This window comes from Elephas maximus, chromosome 3 (genome assembly GCF_024166365.1).
Source record: "Elephas maximus indicus isolate mEleMax1 chromosome 3, mEleMax1 primary haplotype, whole genome shotgun sequence".
NCBI lineage: Eukaryota > Metazoa > Chordata > Mammalia > Proboscidea > Elephantidae > Elephas > Elephas maximus.
This window is the reverse complement of record NC_064821.1, coordinates 122,742,981-122,763,541: the sequence shown is the minus strand read 5'-3', so window position 1 is coordinate 122,763,541 and position 20,561 is coordinate 122,742,981. Positions and strand designations below refer to the sequence as shown.

The following is a 20,561-nucleotide window of genomic DNA, read 5'->3' as shown; positions in this document are numbered from 1 at the left end:
AGGACCAGGTAGCATTTTATTCTGTTGTATATAGGACCCTATGAGTCGGAAACAAGTTGATGGCACCTAACAGCACAACATCTGTACTTGCACTTACCCAGAAAGGTTACAAAAGAAGTGACACGTAGGGCATGGATTAGGAGGGGTTCCAGCTTAAGGCTTTCATTGACTCCAGGGACTTACCCCCTCCCAGAGAGTAGATGGTCTTGCCAATCCAGGAAGCACCCACTACTTTCAGGTTCAAGACATTTTATTGGCCTCATTGCATAGATGTGATTGATTGAATCACTGACTACGCATGACTGACTAAATCATGCACCCCTTCCTTCCTGAGGTTAGCTGACCAGGTTTGGTCTTTGGGGTTCCCAATCATTTGCACATGTTTTTAAGCATTGCTAGGTTGTTTTAGAAGACAAAAACACTTTGATTACTGGGAAATTCCAAGGAAAGACACTCAACAAAATGGATTGACACGGTGGCTACAAAAATGGGCTCAAACAGCAATGGTTGGGAGGATGGTGCAGGACTGGGCAATGTTTAGTTCTGTTGTGCATGGGGTTGCTGTGAGTCGGAACCAACCCCAGGGCATCTAACAACAACAGCATCTTTCAGGAACCAAAAACAACAGTCAAATCAGGTTCTTTGTCTCACGAAGATTAAATAAATTTGAAGGACACAGGGCACTTCTACTCCTGTCATATAGGGTCCCTATGAATCAGAAACGACTCAATGGCACACAACAACAACAACATTGATATCATGGTACATTTATTTGGGTATCAAGTTATTTATTTTTTATTTTTCAGCAACAGTTGAAAATGTACTTTAAAAAAACCCCACAAAAAATTAACTCTTCTTCTTTCTCAGTGATTGGATGCCAGAATTATGTTCTAAGGTAAATGTAATTTTTAGGTCATCTTTAAGATTTTTTAGAAGACTTGGAAAACTTGCATTAAGATTGAACACCTGAAAATACAAGTTTATGTAATTAAAAGCTCATTTGTAGCTTCCTATTAGATTTATTATTTTAATAACAGAGGATAAATGCTCAAGATATTATTTAACCTCTTATTATACTTATACAATTACTAATTATACAATTATTAAAACTTCATTGTCAATAATGTATATTTTTAAAAAGGTGCAAGGCATAATCTAAATCTGTGAGTTAGGAGAACAGAATAATAGCAAGCTTTTAAACAATATTTCTGGGAAGGAGAAGAGAAGTTGGGAGCAAGGAGGAAGGATACAATTAAGACCATGGAACACCAGCTCTTAGAGGATTCTCCTCTTATGAAATCACCAGACTCTGTTAAATAAATGGAGAATGGAGGAATAGAGGTGAGGTATGTTTTAACTTACATAGAACTCTACCCACAAATAGCCCAAAGTGTTTTTAGTCTGCTCACTAATTAGCATCGTTTAGTTCATCTGTCCAATCTCAGATGACAGCCACATTCTGCAGTTTGTTAAGTATATCCCAGGAAAGCTTGAAAGATGGCCCCATATAGCGCATGTCCTCTAGTAGAGCCTCTGGGCAACGAAGCATTCATTGTATTTCCTGGAACTGACTTCTGCAGTAAGAATCTGAGAGGTAACAGACAGCTTAATGGTGTCATTCAGGCACCAGCAGAACCATAGGGGAGAAATGTTTCTAGGCTTTGGGTTCTAAATGCAGCCGTGCTGTAGACAGATATATCCAGGTGTCGTTAAGAACTTTGGAATGAGAGGTAAGCATCTGACTGGAGTTATAGGCAGTGGACAGTCCCTAAACTGACTCAGTAGGCATGAAAGGATGACCTGTCAGAGAACAATGACTTTTAGGCCTTTCATTCTTGCTCTAATGCTTGATATTAATGACCTTTCAGAATGGTTGGTATCATTGGAATTTTATCTGCTGAAAGAAAACCAGTTAATGAATCAGTTTCTCAATGAAAGTAGAAAGCTGTCACCTAAAATGGAGCAGAATGACAGTTGCTGGAGAATAAGAACTAGTGTGGAACTAAAATACATGGTTATAAAATAAAACTCTCCTATTACCTCAGAGTTAAATCTAATGCTTTTCATCAAAAAATAAAGCCCATTGCAGTCGAGTTGATTCCGACTCATAGCGACCCTATAGGACAGAGTAGAACTGCCCTATAGGGTTTCCAAGGAGCATCTGGTGGATTCAAACTGTCGACCTTTTGGCTAGCAGCTGAGTTCTTAATCGCTGTGCTGCCAGAGCTTCTATTCACTATATAGGGCCTCCTAGAAAATTACCTGAAATTTGAAACACAGCACTTTGATTTTCACCAAAGTTTGCTTATGATGCATTAGCCTGTCAGTTAGAGGTGTGTCTTACTAATCATTCATGGAACAAAGAATGGCTGAATGTCTGTAGCATGCAAGACACGAGATAAATTCTCTCAGAGTGGAATTTATGGTCTGTGTCGGAGGTCAGAAAATTTTTTTATAAAGGGCCAGATAGTAAATATTATAAGCTTTTCAGGCCACATGGTTTCTACTTCAACTACTCAACTTAGCTACATAGCACAAAAGCAGCCATAGATAATATGTAAACAAATGAGTATAGCTGTTTTTCCAACAAACTTTATTTATGGACACTGAAATTTGAATCTTGTATAATTGTCACATGTCACAAAATATTATTCCTTTGATTTTTTCCAACCATTTAATATGATAGAAACCATTCTTAGCTCATGGACTATACAAAAACAGGCCAGTTTGGCTCATGGGCTGTAGTTTGCCATTGCCGCCTGGTCTAGGTTATAACAGATAGAAGGTTGTTGCCTTAAAGATGCACAAACAAAATTTCTTTAGGTCCACAGAGATGAGAGGAATCTCTTCCAGTTGAAAATGTCATGAAAGAGGGAACATTTGAGCTGACTTGAAGGACAGGATTTTAGTAGATGGGGTGTGGAGCTATACCTGGGTACTTTTGAGAGTAAAAGGGAGCATTGTTAATGGTTACACCAGGACCAACAGGTGTAAACCCTGCCAAACTAGGACATGTGGTCACACCAGGATGGGGAACCTGGAGGTGCCATGAGCACAGAACCCTGAGTGTGGACAAGGGAGAGGGCAAGGTGTGTTCAATGAGTGATAAAGTCCAAGCTGTCCAAGGCACATTGAGGGAAGTTGTAGCAGATAAAGCTAGAGAGATAGTTTGACGTTTCAACATGGGCTGAACTTGTAGAGTCTTAAACATGAAGCTAAGGCATTTGGGAATTATTTAAAAGGTGGTGGAGAGGCACTGCAGTTTTTTTAAACAATAAAGTAATGTGATCACATATCAGTGGTATCAGTGATGTGCCAAATGAATTGGATCAGGCAGAGACTACACGTAGGAGCCCAATTAAGAGACCATGGCAATAGTTTGAAGAGAGGATAAGAGAATCTGGACTGAGTCCAGGCAGCAGAAATAGAAAGGAAGGGGTAGATAAAAGACACATCAGAGAGAAGGAGTCATGTGAACCTGCCAACTGAATATAAAAGATAAGCTAAGAAAAAGAGAAAGTCAAAAGAAACTCACAAGATTTTGAATCTAGGTGACGAATAGATACACTGAGTTTGTGGATTAGAGATAGGAGAAAAAGGCAATTCTGCAAGTACATATATAACTGGCATCCTATTCTTATTGTAATTTTGAAAAATGGGTATAGGTAGTGATAGAAGTTTTGTAGTTCAATTTTTGAAAATACTTTTATTCCAGGGTAGCTCAATCTGAATAGTTTTGAGTAGTTTTCTGATAAATGTGTGTGTGAGCGGCTTGTTTTGAAAAAGTGATACTTCGATTTGGAGAGAGGGTGAGGGAGAGAGTTGGGGCATATTTCTCCATGACAATTCTTTCTGTCTTCTTTCTGGGACCCAGTGGGTTGCAACCCATTTTTACCTTAGTACAATGTTCTAAGTGCTTGTAATGAAAGTAAAAATGAATCCATATGAGGAAAAGGTACAGCCATGACAGCCTTCTCCCAAGAATGTGATTCAGAATGATTTTCAGCCATAGACTGGTGTCACCCGGGTATCTTAATAACTGTCTGGGTGTCTTCAAAAAATATTCAAACAGAATCCTTGGTTTTAAAAAATAATTAATTTCATAGAAAATATTTAGGATTGTGACAGATATCTCGAAATCAAGAGAAAAAAACATGGTGCTACAACTCCTAAAAATTTGTGTTAAGCTTCTGCTCTGTACCTTGGTTCACAAATTGGTGCCCAACCTATATTTTCTATTTTGTTCAAGTTCAGTTTTCTGGTAATTTTCTAAACACTGATTTTTTTTTTCCTGGAGATAATATGTCTGAGGAAATAAAAAGAAACATAAACAGAAGAGATGGCAAGTAGCTGTAATTCCCTGAAAATATGTACACACACACAGATACACCTGTTTTTCAAATAAAATGTCTAAAACAACAAAGGGAATCAAATCACTATAGGAAGAAATTCAGGAAAAAATTAATGTTTCATATGGAAAAACTTCCCTACTTTTTGAGACTCTTGAATCCAGAACATTCAGTTTGTTTCACACTCTTTTGTGTTTAAATAAGATAAAATTAACCAGTCTGGCCATGAGGTATGGTATGCACTTTCTCTAAATCTGTGTTCCAGAAAATCAAAGCCAGCTTGAATACATTATCCTCCCTGATCCCTGAACCGAATCCCCAAACACCTCCAAGTGTGAATTATTTAGAAATACTACCCTACTGTGGTGAGAGACTGCTGTGAGTATGGTGTGTGGGTACATTTAGGTCCCTGGTACATAAGGGTGTCCTTGGCACAAAAAAGAAAATCAAAGGGTAACACTCCAGTGCTTACTACATAACATTATAAATATATAACATTATAACAATATATAACATCTTACCATTATAAACAGATATTACAGTACATACTACATTTAGTGTAAATATATACATAGAAACATGTAACATTATAGATACACAGTTATTGTATGGCCGGCAGGCTGGTGCTCTTCTTCACATCCCTCTCTCCCTGTTCTTGGTAGTTATGATTACACACAAGGGCTTTGACAACTTCAAGATTTCTAATTAGAGCACACCAGTGTTCTAGTTTTTTCTTCTTTACCTGAAGGCATGTCTTATTCAGTGTCTTACTATTTAACCACTGCTCTAACAGGATGTGAGCCTGATTCTGAGTAGGATGTGTCAGAATTCTCCGGAAATAGATGCTCTCTTCACACCCAAGCAAGGTTTTGGCTTTCAACGGTTGTTAAGTAAAGAAAACTAGAGCAACTGTTTTCTCCTCTTTTTATTGTTGTCTTACAATTCTGAAATTCAAATTAAAAAATCCTGGGTTGAATTTAGATTTGAATAAATGATAGTTTGTTTCTGGATTGGAGCCCTGGTGGCGCAGCGTTTAGCATTCTGCTGCTAACCAAAAGGTCGGCAGTTCAAATCCACCAGTTGATCCTTGGAAACCCTATGGGGCGGTTCTACTCTGTTGTACAGAGTTGCTATGAGTCGGAATTGACTTGACAGCAATGGATTTTTCTGGATTAGCCATTATTAACTTTCTCTGTGAAAGATTCACTTCTTGTGAGATAAAGCGTATTAGGGATGTATGTGTGGTTATTTTTAGATATAGCTATTTTGAATTTTACAAAAAATTGTAATCATATTAACTAAAAATGAGAACGGTTAGGAATTGGAGGCCTAGATTTTTGCTTGCCTCTGTAACTACTTTTCTCATGAATTAAGTAAATCAGCCTATCTTACTACCCTTAACAACCTAAAGGTAATCTTAGGAAACTCACAAAGTTATGTATATGAAAGTAGTAAAACAGGGCTTTACCAATGGAAGCTATTACTGCATCTGTTATTATACAATTATTATTTACTGTTGCTACCACCATTGCCACTGCTGCCAAAAAAAGTCTAACTTAAGCCTGTTGTACTAAAAGATTAGTGCATATCCATATGCCCTCAAGAATAAGGAAAATTGTTTGTTATGAAAATTATTCCTCAAGTATAACTTTTAATCCTGTCACATGGGCTGATCTCTTTCTTTACTAATAGTGTCTTCATTAAGTTTGAAATAAAGAATGAGAGTATTGTTTCTCACTTTAGACAATCTTACTGGAATTTGGCTTTCTAGACCACATAAAAGTTGAATAAGATAATATCGAGAATAACAAATACTGTAGATGAAGAGCCTTGAATATCTCTACTGGATCCTAGCTTGCATATGAGCCAATTTTTCTCTAAATTATTATGGCAATATCTAGCTGACAGTATAGCTGGAAAATTACAGTTTTGAGGCAGTTTGTTTTTCAATCCTTTATATACATTGTTGGCAAAACAGCTGTTACTCTGTTCCTCATAGAAATTTTATGTAACCAATCCTTTAATAATAACAATAATAATAAACCATTCAAGCTGATTTCATGTCATTGTGATCCCATGTGTGTCAGAGTAGGATTTTTTTTTTATATTAACTTTTATTGAGCTTCAAGTGAACATTTACAAATCAAGTCAGACTGTCACATATAAGTTTATATATACCTTACTCCGTACTCCCACTTGCTCTCCCCCTAATGAGTCAGCCCTTCCAGTCTCTCCTTTCCTGACAATTTTGCCAGCTTCCAACTCTCTCTATCCTCCCTTCCCCCCTCCAGACAGGATATGACAACACAGTCTCAAGTGACCACTTGATATAATTAACTCACTCTTCATCAGCATCTCTCACCTACCCACTGTCCAGTCCCTTTCATGTCTGATGAGTTGTCTTCGGGGATGGTTCCTGTCCTGTGCCAACAGAAGGTTTGGGGACCATGACCCCCGGGATTCCTCTAGTCACAGCCAGACCATTAAGTATGGTCCTTTTATGAGAATTTGGGGTCTGCATCCCACTGATCTCCTGCTCCCTCGGGGGTTCTCTGTTGTGCTCCCTGGCAGGGCAGTCATCGATTGTGGCCGGGCACCAACTAGTTCTTCTGGTCTCAGGATGATGTAGGTCTCTGGTTCATGTGGCCTTTTCTGTCTCTTGGGCTCTTAGTTGTCGTGTGACCTTGGTGTTCTTCATTCTCCTTTGCTCCAGGTGGGTTGAGACCAATTGATGCATCTTAGATGGCTGCTTGTTAGCATTTAAGACCCCAGATGCCACATTTCAAAGTGGGATGCAGACTGTTTTCATAATACAATTATTTTGCCAATTGACTTAGGAGTCCCCTTAAACCATGTTCCCCAAACCCCCGCCCTTGCTCCGCTGACCTTTGAAGCATTCAGTTTACCCTGGAAACTTCTTTGTTTTTGGTCCAGTCCAGTTGAGCTGACCTTCCATGTATTGAGTATTGTCCTTCCCTTCACCTAAAGCAGTTCTTATCTACTAATTAATCAGTAAAAACCTTCTCCCACCCTCCCTCCCTCCCCCCTTCGTAATCACAAAAGTATGTATTCTTCTCAGTTTATACTATTTCTCAAGATCTTCTAATAGTGGTCTTATACAATATTTGTCCTTTTGCCTCTGACTAATTTCGCTCAGCATAATGCCTTCCAGGTTCCTCCATGTTATGAAATGTTTCACAGATTCGTCACTGTTCTTTATGGATGCATAGTATTCCATTGTGTGAATATACCACAATTTATTTACCCATTCATCCGTTGATGGACACCTTGGTTGCTTCCAGCTTTTTGCTATTGTAAACAGAGCTGCAATAAACATGGGTGTGCATATATCTGTTCGTGTGAAGGCTCTTATTTCTCTAGGGTGTATTCCGAGGAGTGGGATTTCTGGGTTGTATGGTAGTTCTATTTCTAACTGTTTAAGATAACGCCAGATACATTTCCAAAGTGGTTGTACCATTTGACATTCTCACCAGCAGTGTATAAGAGTTCCAATCTCTCTGCAGCCTCTCCAACATTTATTATTTTGTGTTTTTTGGATTAATGCCAGCCTTGTTGCAGTGAGATGGAATCTCATCGTAGTTTTAATTTGCATTTCTCTAATGGCTAATGATCCAGAGCATTTTCTCATGTATCTGCTAACTGCCTGAATATCTTCTTTAGTGAAGTGTGTGTTCATATCCTTTGCCCACTTCTTGATTGGGTTGTTTGTCTTTTTGTGGTTGAGTTTTGAGAGAATCACATAGATTTTAGAGATCAGGCGCTGGTCGGAGATGTCATAGCTGAAAATTCTTTCCCAGTCTGTAGGTGGCCTTTTTAGTCTTTTGGTGAAGTCTTTAGATGAGCATAGGTGTTTGATTTTTAGGAGCTCCCAGTTATCTGGTTTCTCTTCATCATTTTTGGTAATGTTTTGTATTCTGTTTATGCCTTGTATTAGGGCTCCTAAGGTTGTCCCTATTTTTTCTTCCATGATCTTTATCGTTTTAGTCTTTATGTTTAGGTCTTTGATCCACTTGGAGTTAGTTTTTGTGCTTGGTGTGAGGTATGGGTCCTGTTTCATTTTTTTGCAAATGGATATCCAGTTATGCCAGCACCATTTGTTAAAAAGACTATCTTTTCCCCAATTAACTGACACTGGGCCTTTGTCAAATATCAGGTGCTCGTATGTGGATGGATTTATATCTGGGTTCTCAATTCTGTTCCACTGGTCTATGTGCCTGTTGTTGTACCAATACCAGGCTGTTTTGACTACTGTGGCTGTATAATAGGTTCTGAAATCAGGTAGAGTGAGGCCTACCACTTTCTTCTTCTTTTTCAGTAATGCTTTGCTTATCCGAGGCTTCTTTCCCTTCCATATGAAGTTGGTGATTTGTTTCTCCATCACCTTAAAAATGACATTGGAATTTGGATCAGAAGTGCATTGTATGTATAGATGGCTTTTGGTAGAACAGACATTTTTACTATGTTAAGTCTTCCTATCCATGAGCAAGGTATGTTTTTCCACTTAAGTATGTCCTTTTGAATTTCTTGTAGTAGAGCTTTGTAGTTTTCTTTGTATAGATCTTTTACATCCTTGGTAAGATTTATTCCTAAGTATTTTATCTTCTTGGGGGCTACTGTGAATGGTATTGATTTGGTTATTTCCTCTTCGATGTTCTTTTTGTTGATGTAGAGGAATCCAAGTGATTTTTGTATGTTTATTTTATAACCTGAGACTCTGCCAAACTCTTCTATTAGTTTCAGTAGTTTTCTGGTGGATTCGTTGGGGTTCTCTGTGTATAAGATCATGTCATCTGCAAATAGAGATAATTTTACTTCCTCTTTGCCAATCTGGAAGCCCTTTATTTCTTTGTCTGGCCTAATTGCTCTGGCTAGGACTTCTAGCACAATGTTGAATAAGAGTGGTGATAAAGGGCATCCTTGTCTGGTTCCCGTTCTCAAGGGAAATGCTTTCAGGTTCTCTCCATTTGGAGTGATGTTGGCTGTTGGCTTTGCATAGATGTCCTTTATTATGTTGAGGAATTTTCCTTCAATTCCTATTTTGGTGAGAATTTTTATCATAAATGGGTGTTGGACTTTGTCAAATGCCTTTTCTGCATCAATTGATAAGATCATGTGGTTTTTGTCTTTTGTTTTATTTATGTGGTGGATTACATTAATGGTTTTTCTGATATTAAACCAGCCTTGCATACCTGGTATAAATCCCACTTTGTCGTGGTGAATTATTTTTTTGATATGTTGTTGAATTCTATTGGCTAGAATTTTGTTGAGGATTTTTGCATCTATGTTCATGAGGGATATAAGTCTGTAATTTTCTTTTTTTGTAATGTCTTTACCTGGTTTTGGTATCAGGGAGATGGTGGCTTCATAGAATTAGTTGGGTAGTATTCCATCATTTTCTATGCTTTGAAGTACCTTTAGTAGTAGTGGTGTTAACTCTTCTTTGAAAGTTTGGTAGAACTCTGCAGTGAAGCCGTCCGGGCCAGGGCTTTTTTTTGTTGGAAGTTTTTTGATTACCGTTTCAATCTCTTTTTTTTGTTATGGGTCTATTTAGTTGTTCTACTTCTGAATGTGTTAGTTTAGGTAGGTAGTGTTTTTCCAGGAATTCATCCATTTCTTCTAGGTTTGCAAATTTGTTAGAGTACAATATTTCGTAATAATCAGAGTAGGATTTTAATCCTTGGGCTTTCAGTGCCTGATTTTTTTGGAACTAGATGTCAGGCCTTTCTTCCAAGGCACCTCTGAGTAGACTCAAGCCTCCACTCAAAACGTTAGCAACCAGGCTCAATAACTGCTTGCACCACCCAGGAACTCTTCTTTGCCATCAAGTGGCTGTCAAGTTGATTCTGGCTCATAGCGACCCTACAGGACAGATTAGAACTGCCCCAGAGGGTTTACAAGGAGCAGCTGGTGGATTCAAACTGCTGACCTTTTTGTTAGCAGCTGAACGCTTAACCACTAAGCCAGCAGGGCTCCCCTTTAATGATAATGATAGTACCTTTAAAAAATGTATGTAGAAAGAAACTAGAGACAGGGTGGAAGAGAAAATGACCACTTATTTATCATCTGTTGGAGAGGCATGATGAAGAAAAGCATGAAATGAAATAGCTTAAAGTACAATTTCAAATGAAAAAAAAAGCCATTTGATGTTGGCATACTATAATCTCTAAAAACATTTTACAAATAAAGAACAAAGAGAGCATAAAATACTAAGAATTCTAGGGGAGCTTCTTTAATCATGAAACCTTGACCACTCCATTGCTGCCGAAGTCTAGTATTATAGTAATACATCTATTCTGTCAGAATTATTGGATATCATTACCATTATTGCTTATTTCTCTCTTCCTGTATTTTGTGCAGTAAACAAGAAGTCATTTTGGACTCCCTTTTAATTCTTTATTCCTTTTTGTCTTTAGGAGTTGTACAGATGTTCTGTGCTGCATAATCTTCTTGTTTTTCATTGTTGGCTACATTCTTCTAGGACTTGTGGGTGAGTAAACACAAGTATAGAAGATATTTAACATTTGCTAATGGAATAACTAAATCAATGTCACATTTTTCAAATATTAATCATTTTCTTGCCAAAGCCTTATTGATGATTGTTATCTTTTCTGGAGAGAATGAGCCTTATCAGGGCTAGCTGGGTAGCAGATGCAATGAAAACTAAACACAAAGTATTTTAGTCAAAGGCAGTCCCAAATTATTTAAGTAAATACAACTGTAAATAAAGAAGAAAAGAGCTTATGGTTTTTAAAAATCTTTCTTATTTTGAAACTCTACGAAGCAGCTAATTATGTTCATGTTGCTACTTACTGATAAGAACTAGGACCTAGACAAATTTAAGTAATGTATAAACTTATTTTTATAAGTAAATTAAAAGGAAGGAACAATAATTAAGAATTTCACCAGATAATTTGTTGACATGTAAGAATTCCTCTTATCCTCACCTGCCAGAAATAGGTGTTCTGTTATTTATTGTTAGGTTAAAGATTTTTCCATGAGAGTGAAAATAAAGAAGACAAGTATAGAGATTCATTTGAATTAAGACAGAAAAAAAATCAAAGACTATCATGTGAATATTTTCTGTAAAAAGGTCTCAGAATTGTATGTGAATATATCATACATTTTCCCCCAGAGACGTAAGAGACGTAAATCCTGTACTTTAGATGTTGACTTAGGAAATTTTAATGTATTATTATTAGGGTGGAGGCTATGAAAGTCATATTGCTTCTCGTACCAACAATTAATAGCATCGAATTAATGTGTATAGAATGTATCAGCACAAAGGAAGCTGTGCCCTACTTTGGAAAAATAGAAAATGCTTTTCCTCATTTTTCAGTTTTATCTTCCACTAAGAGAAATCCTTTGAGAACAGCAATTGAAAGTAATTTCCAAAAGATGATCTCAGTGATACCATGCAAAAACTACACAGAATTGGAGAATTAGAAAAAGCAAGGCAAGAAGAAAGGGAGGGAGAAAGGAATAAAGAACAGTAAACTACATGACTAAATACTGTATTCCTCTAAGGTTTTTTTTCCTAAGGTCTTCAGAATGCTCTTGTTAAACATTAATGTAGTTGTAGCATAATAATACGCAATCTGTAAAGTACATACTGTAATACAATCAATTCCCTTATTATGTAGCTAATAGAATTTGAGCTCTTCTAATTTCGGGACACACCTTTGTTATCTATGCAGTTTTTTTGTTTGTTTTTATCTTATTCTGTAATAGAATTTAAATTTGTTGCATAAAAGAAAGAAGATTTATAGTCAGGCAGATCTAGGTTTTCCTTATATTTTGTAGGCTTCTGCTAGGTAACCTCAATTTTCTCACTTTTAAAAATATGGGAATGCTACTAGTCTTGCAGGGCTGTTGTGAAGATTAAATAAATATCTAGCCAGGCCAATAATAAGAAGGCTTGGTGTCTCAGTGATTAAGTGCTAGGCTGCTAACCAAAAAAAAAAAGTTCAGTGTTTCAGACCCACCAGCTGCTCCACAGGAGAAAGATGTGGCAGTCTGCTTCTGTAAACAGCCCTATGAGGCAGTTCTACTCTGTCCTGTAGGGTCAGTATGAGTGGTAATCAACTCAACAGCAATGGGTTTGGTTTGGTTTACACCAGTAATGCCACATAACAGCACTAAGAAGTTTAATAAATTGTTTTTAAATATGATTTACCATTACTTGTTTCTATGGCAACCCATTATTTTGGTCACTAAAGTTCAAATGTGCACAAGCACTGTATGAAGATCTCATCCTATGACTGAAAATTTTCCTTTAGAAGGTCTTATGGCATAATTGAATAAATCTGTCCTCCATATCTCAGAGCCAGACTATTGTAGTCCACAGAGAAACGCCTTCTATCCTTAGAATAAAGAGGGGAACGACATGATAGAGAGAAGGGGTCAGAGGACATGCATCATACCCTCTGGAGCAAGGAGCAAAATTTGCATTTTTGTTCTAGATCTCTAGATGCAGTTTGTAAATGCCTCAATTGACATAGGGAATTGAAAGATGAATGTGCCCCTACACACACACACATACAAATCTATATTCAAAATTGAATTAATTCAGTGACTCCCCAAAAATTATTCCTGATGCTACAGATTAGAATGAGTGACTCACAAAATTTACACTTAGTATATATATTTATAATAGTTTGGTGTCTTTTGTTAAATCAAGACCCTTATAGGCTTTTCTTTCATCCACGTTATTTTCATAAGAGAAATATCACCACGAAAGAGTCATATTTCTCACAAATTCTGCTAAGAAGAAAGTGATCTTTGCCCTTTGTATAGAACATTCATAAAGCTAGGGTAACATTGGGATGCAACAAAGACGCTTGTCACTCCGCTAATGAAAAGCAGACCTCTGTCCAAGTGAGTGAAGTGGAGTCTGGGTAAAAGGTAATCTATTTGGAAGATCAAATGCAATGTTTATGATAATAGCCCTCTTTTTTTCCTGTTTCACTGATGGTTGCTATTCGGTTATTGTCCTACTAGGAAAAACGATAAGAATATGTATTATGTAAATTATTCTGCGCTATCCTTACGTTAACATTATTTTAAAAATAATAGCACAATTTTAACATTCAATACATTTTTATTTCATTTTCTTTTCAATTGGATTTCCAGTTAGCCAGTTAGATCTTTGTTGTATTTATTTAGGAAGTACTTGGACTTGAAGTCCAAAGTTTGTTTTTTAACCTTCCGTAGGAGCATTTCTCCCTATTCGCTGAGAAGAGAGGTAGTTAACAAGAAAGTTAGCATGAACAAGCCCAGGTTTAAAACCCTAGAATCAAAGTCTTGATTTCTAAATGCTTTCTTCCCCTCTCCTCATCCCTTTCAGCTTCATTTTTTCCTTTCTCTTTCTCTTCCTTTTTTTGCTCCTTCTTTTCTGCATCATTCTCAAATGTACATGGTAGCATATACATTTTCTTTTGTGAGCTTGCAATCTAAAACAGAGCACTTATAGGGACACATACATTAAAGTTACTGTAATGGTTTTAAAACATGGCCTCAAATTCTTCAACTTTTCTCCCATGGAGGGGTTGGGTCTATGTTACTGCCCCTTGATTCTGGATAGTGCCCAGCAGAAGTAATGCTGTATGACATCTGACGCTAAGTCATGGAAGGCTACTCAGTTTCTGCCTTGTTCACTGGAACACTTACACGCAGTACACTTTTTCTCAGAAACCACGTTGTTAGAAGCCCAAGCCACATGGAGAATCATGTGAAGGGGTTCTGGTCAACTGTCCTGGCTAAGCTCGCAGGAACACCAGAGTCTACTATCAGCCTAGTTGAGCTTTCAGATGACTGCTGCCCCAGTCAACATCAGACTAAAACTGAATGAGAGAACCCAGGGAGAATCGCCCAGCCAGGGGTGAATCATCCAATAGGCAAAGTAAGCACAGTGCTTACCTTGCTTACCAGATCATCTGTAGTGAACAATTTCACATTTTTTCACCACATGGTGCCAGTTACAGCTGGCATATTTCTCTCTCCCAACCCCACAACACATTCCTACACAATTAAAGCCTCTTTTCAAATTTAAAATCTCTGAGAGGGTTGGATTACTCAGTAAGCAAGGTAGTACAGCCTTACTTGTGCTTACTTACTAATCTTTAGTGACCAATTTCACATGGGTTCCATCACATCACATGTAAAGGGCCTTGATAAATAAATAATGTATAGATCCATGCAAGAGATGAAAGGAAGGGCATTATGGTTGCCTAGAGATGTGTGAATGTTAGGTACTGTTGAATCGGTTCTGACTCATATTGACCCTCTGTACAACAGAATGAAACACTGCCCAGTCCTGTGCCATCCACACAATTGTTATCTTTGAGCCCATTGTTGCAGCCATTGTATCGATCCATCTCCTCAAGGGTCTTCCTTTTTTTCATTGACCCTGTACTTACCAAGCATGATGTTCTTCTACAGGGACTGGTCCCTCCTGATAATATATCCAAAGTACATGAGACAAAGCCTAGCCATCCTCGCTTCCAAGGGGCACTCTGGCAGTACTTCTTCCAAGACTTACTCATTCTTCTGGCAGTCCATGGCATATTCAATATTCTTCACAAACACCATCATTCAAAGGAATCAAGTCTTCAGTCTTCCTTGTTTGGTGTTCAACTTTCTCATGCATATGAGATCATTGAAGATACCATGGCCTGGGACAGGCGCACCTTGGTCTTCAAGGTAGCATTTTTTTTTTTTCAACAATTTAAAGAGGCCATCTTGCAGCAGGTTTGCCCAATACAATACATCCTTTGATTTCTTGCCTGGGTATTGATTGTGGATCCAAGCAAAATGAAATCCTTGACAACTGCAATCAATATTTTCTCCTTTTATTATGATGTTGCTTATTGGTGCAGTTGTAAGGATTTTTGCTTTCTTTATGTTGTGGTGTAATTTGTACTGAAGGCTGTGGTCTTTGATCTTCATCAGTAAGAGCTTAACGTCCTCTTCACTTTCAACAAGCAAGGCTGTGTCATGTGCATATCACAGGTTGTTAATGAGTCTTTCTCTAATCCTAATGTGGTGTTCTTCATGTAGTCTAGTTTGTCGGATTATTTGCTCAGCATACAGATTGAATAAATATGGTGAAAGGGTACAACCCTGACGCACATCTTTCCTGACTTTAAATCACACAGTATCGCCTTGTTCAGTTCAAATGATTGCTTATTGGTCTACATACAGGTTCCTCATGATCACAATTAAGTGTTCCGGAATTCCCATTTTTCGCAATGTTATCTGTAATTTGTTATGATCCACACAGTTGAATACCTTCGCATACTCAATAAAACACAGGTAAACATCTTTCTAGTATTCTCCGCTTTCAGCCAATGTCCATCTGACATCAGCAATGATAGCCCTTGTTCCATGTCCCTTCTGACTCCAACTTGAATTTCTGGCAGTTCCCTATCGATGTACTGCTGCAACCATTTTTTTAACTATCTTCAGCAAAATTTTGCTCCCATGTGCTATTAGTGATATTGTTCCATAATTTCTGCATTCTGTTGGATCACTTTCTTTGGAATGGGCACAAGTATGGATCTCTTCCGGTCAGTTGCTAGGTAGCTGTCTTCCAAATTTGTTGGCATAGATGCGTGAGTGCTTCCAGCATTGCAGCTGTTTGTTGAAACATCTCAATTGGTATTCTGTCAATTCCTGGAGTATTGTTTTTCTCCAAAGCCTTCAGGGCAACTTGGACTTCTTCCTTCCATAACATCGATTCTTGATCATATACTGCTTCCTGAAATGGTTGAACATCGACCAATTCTTTTTCTACAGTGGCCCTGTGTATTCTTTCCATCTTCTTTGGTTGCTTCCTGCATAGTTCAGTATTTTGCCCATAGAATCCTTCAAAATTTCAACTCCAGGCTTGAGTTTTTTCTTCAGTTCTTTCAGCTTGAAAAACGCCATATGTGTTCTTCCCTTTTGGTTTTCTAACTCCAGGTCTTTGCACATTTCATTATAGTACATTACTTTGTCTTCTCAAGCCACCCTTTGACTCTTCTGTTTAGCTCTTTCACTTCATCATTTCTTCCATTCACTGTAGATGCTCTACATTCAGGAGCATGTTTCAGAGTCTCTTCTGACTTTCAATTTGGTCTTTTTTTTCTTTCCTGTCTTTTCAATGACATTTTGCTATCTTTATGTATAATGTCCTTAATGTTATTGCACAATTGGTCTGATTGTTGGTCATTAGTGTTCAATGTGTCAAATCTATTCTTGAGATGATCTCCAAATCCAGGTAGGATATACTTGAGGTCATACTTTGTCTCTCTTGGATTTGTTTTAATTTTCTTCAGCTTCAGCTTGAACTTGCATATGAGTAGTTGACAGTTTGTTCCACAGTTGGCCCCTGGCTTTTCCATGGTTTCTTTCCACAGATGTAGTTGATTTGATTTCTGTGTTTTCCATCTGGTGAGATCCACGTGTATAGTTAGTTACTGTTTATGTTGCTGAATAAAAGGTATTTGCAATGAAGAAATCATTGGTCTTGCAAAATTCTATCATGTGCTCTCCAGTATCATTTCCATCATCAATGCCATATTTTTCGACTACCAATCCTTCTTTGTTTCCAACTCTCACATTCCAATCACTAGTTATTATCAATGCATATTGATTGCATGTTTGATCAATTTCAGACTGCAGAATTTTGTAAACTTCAATTTCCTCATCTTTGGCATTAGTAGTTGGTGCATAAGTTTCAACAATAGTCGCATTAACTGGTCTTTCTTGTAGGTGTGTGGATAATATCCTATCACTGGCAACATTGTACTTCAGGATAGATCTTGAAATGTTCGTTTTGATGATGAATGCAATGCCATTCCTCTTAAATTTGTCATTCCTGGCACAGTAGGCCATATGATTTTCCAATTCAAAATGACCAAGACCGGTTCATTTCAGCTCACTAATGCCTAGGATGTTGATCTTTGTGCATTTCATTCTATTTTTAGTGACTTCCAATTTTCCTAGATTCATACTTCGTACAGGTCACATTCCAATCATTAAAGGATGTTTGCAACTGTTTCTTCAAATTTGAGTCATGCCTCATGAGCAAATGAAAGTCCCAAAAGCTTGACTCCATCCAGGTCATTATGGTCAACTCTACTTTGAGGAGACAGTTCTTCCCCAGTCGTATTTTGAGTGCCTTCCAACCTGAGGGGCTCATCTTTCAGAACTAGATCAGACAATGTTCTGCTGCTATTCATAAGGTTTTCACTGGCCAACTTCTTTTTTCCAGAAGTAGGCTGCCGGGTCCTTCTTTCTAGTCTGTCTTAGTCTGGAAGCTCCCCTGTAAACTGTCCACCATGGGTGACCCTGCTGGTATTTGAAATATCAGTGGCATAGCTTCCAGCATCACAGCAATGTGCAAGCCAACACAGTATGATAAACTGACAGATGTGTGTTGGTGACTGGAGATAGTAGGACTAAAGTTACCATGTCTAGAAAGGGGGAGGCTAAAATTATTCAGCCTTAATCTTTCACAGAGTCCCTGGGTGGCACAAATTGTTAAGCACTCAGCCCTTAACTGAAATTTTGGTGGTTTAAACCCACCCAGAGGTACCTTGGAAGACAGACCTGGCAATCTGTTTCTAAAAAATCACAGTCTTGAAAACTCTAGGGAACAGTTGTACTTTGCACATATGAGTTGGAATTGACTCAACAGCCACTAACAACAACAATAAGAAATCCTTCATGAAATGAACAAGAGAATAAATAAAATAGTTAAAAAATGAAGTGTGCCAGCTTGACCCCATCATTTCTGGTATTAAAATGTATGTTCTTTGTCTTGGGGTAATAATGTCTATTTTTCCACTCATTGCTTAAGGAAATCTAGCATACCATTCTCTTCCCTAACATGAACCATCCCAAAACACCAAGAAGAAGCAGTCTTATCTCTAACTTCTAGATGGAGAGGGAGCCCTGGTGGTACAGTGGTTAGGTCCTCGGCTGTTAACCAAAACGTTGGAGGTTCGAACCCACCAGCCAATCCATGGAAGAAATATGTGACACTCTGCTTCTGTAAAGATTTACAGTTTTGAATACCCTATGAGGCAGTTCTACCCTGTCCTATAGGGTCACTGTGAGTTGGAAGCAACTCAATGGCAACAGGTATGTCTGTATGTATACAGATGGGGAGAGAGAGACATTACGTTTTACTGGAGCCCTATTGTTTTGGTTGATGCCATTTGGCTTCATTTTATACTCCATTGTACATTTGTCCACTCATTAAGAGGTATCTTTGTTCTTCTGGATCCACCCACTACTATAATGGCTTCCCATACTGAGCTCCAAGACTGTAGCTTTTTAAGCCTTTAAGCAATGTTCAGCCATTTCTCCCCAAAGCAATGACCAGTGTTGGAATGGCAGCACCTAAGGTAATTTCTTATTTTACCATAACTTGATCTTACTCTTAGGGCCCGCTATTAAGCCTATGGCACCAGCTGAGTCCCTCCTTTCATAGCAAGTTTCTTTTTGGGATTTTGTGTCCTTTTTGGCAGTACACCTAGTTCAGGGTCAATTTGATCTATTGTATATTGAAACCTCAGGGAGAAAGGTTTGAGGTCTAATCCCTTCCTTTAAAGATAGATGATAGATGATAGATGATAGACGATAGACGATAGGTAGATAGATGATTGATGGATAGATGATAGATAGATAGATAGATAGATAGATAGATAGATAGATAGATAGATAGATAGATAGATAGATAGATAGATAGATAGATAGATGATTGATAGATAGATGATTGATAGATAGATGATAGATAGATAGATAGATGATAGATGATAGATAGATAGATAGATAGATAGATAGATAGATAGATAGATAGATAGATAGATGATAGATAGATAGATAGATAGATAGATAGATAGATAGATAGATAGATAGATAGATAGATAGATAGATAGATAGATAGATAAAGAGAGAGAGATTTTTCCAATTCCAAGAAATATGAGGGAGAAACTATATCTTCATAGGGAAGCCTCTCTGTTGACCTTGTGAAGAACAAAGATAATTCCAAGGTGACTTTTAGATTCTGTCTATACTGAGAAGCAGTGAACAGTTTATCTTGGTAATCAATAAATATAATTTAAAAAAATTAAGTTATGCCTCACAAGTCATCCTGTTGTTCTAGTTTGTGAGCTTGGTGGTATGGTTCCAATATTCGCTGTAAGGAGAAGCACCAGTGATGGGGAGTGACTATGATGGGACCTCTCACTGTGCTTTTAGCCTATTTCCAAACTAAAATGAACATAGCTATCAGATCACAGCTTGGAAACATTGTTTTAGCAAAATGAAATCATCTTTTCCAATTAAGAAATTTTAAAAAAGTGGCTCCATTATTTTAAAAATTGCTCTAATAAAATTTTCTTAATGAAACTTTCATTGTAATTATAATACATAACCAGTATTAAATGTCCTTTTGCAATTTTTACAAATATATAAAAATTTACAATTGAAATTTTGTAGCTATCCTTTTGTTTTAGAAGTTTTTATTTTAAAAAGAAAGCATTTCTTTTTGACTGTTCCTTGAGTAACACTTTTTTAGTGTTGAGTGAGATTCTTACCATGTATTATGATTTGCTGAATGTGTGCATTCCAGATGACTTCAAGTGGAATGTTGTTAGCAAGAGAAGGACTGATCTGTGCTCAAGGACATGACCCTAAACTTACCATTGGTGGGAAGAGGCCACCTGTGAAATGATAAACAAATTTTTCTTATTCAGGCAACTGGATACAGGGCTGCTTCGAAAAATGGTTCTACGGCAGCAGTGTCATCAACGCAGATTTTCAAATTCGTTATCATGTGTCCTATTATCTGCTTCATTGCATTTGTAAATTGCTTGTGTTAAAAAGCCATAAGCACAATTTGGCAAGCCTGTTCTTGACATATTAAAACAGTTAAAATGTACCTTTAAGGGATACAAAATAGTGATTTGAAAGCCAACATTCCCAACCAGCAGGTATTTAGGGAATGCCTTAGCTGCCCCAAACAGATTTGCAGTTAATTTTTAAGTGTCAGTGCAAGCAGTTGGTCTAATCACATTTTCTCCTTGACAGAGGGCTTTTTAATGGCTGCGACTTCTGACTCAACCCTAGAGCACTATGGGAACATGCTTTGCAAATGTTGGAAAATGAGAGAGAATGCTCCTGGTACTTCAGTAACACACATTT

The 20,561-nt window shown here is 37.6% G+C and overlaps 1 protein-coding gene across 4 annotated transcripts in view; it reads left to right on the top strand.

Moving 5' to 3' along the window:
- Nucleotides 1-20,561, top strand: part of SLC44A5 (solute carrier family 44 member 5) — a 521,479-nt gene that overhangs the window by 386,483 nt on the left and 114,435 nt on the right. For all 4 annotated transcript variants that reach the window (XM_049875594.1, XM_049875596.1, XM_049875592.1 and 1 more), the window contains one exon: nucleotides 10,784-10,857. In XM_049875594.1, coding sequence (XP_049731551.1) covers nucleotides 10,784-10,857 — 74 coding nt within the window. The remainder of the gene's footprint in view (nucleotides 1-10,783; nucleotides 10,858-20,561) is intronic.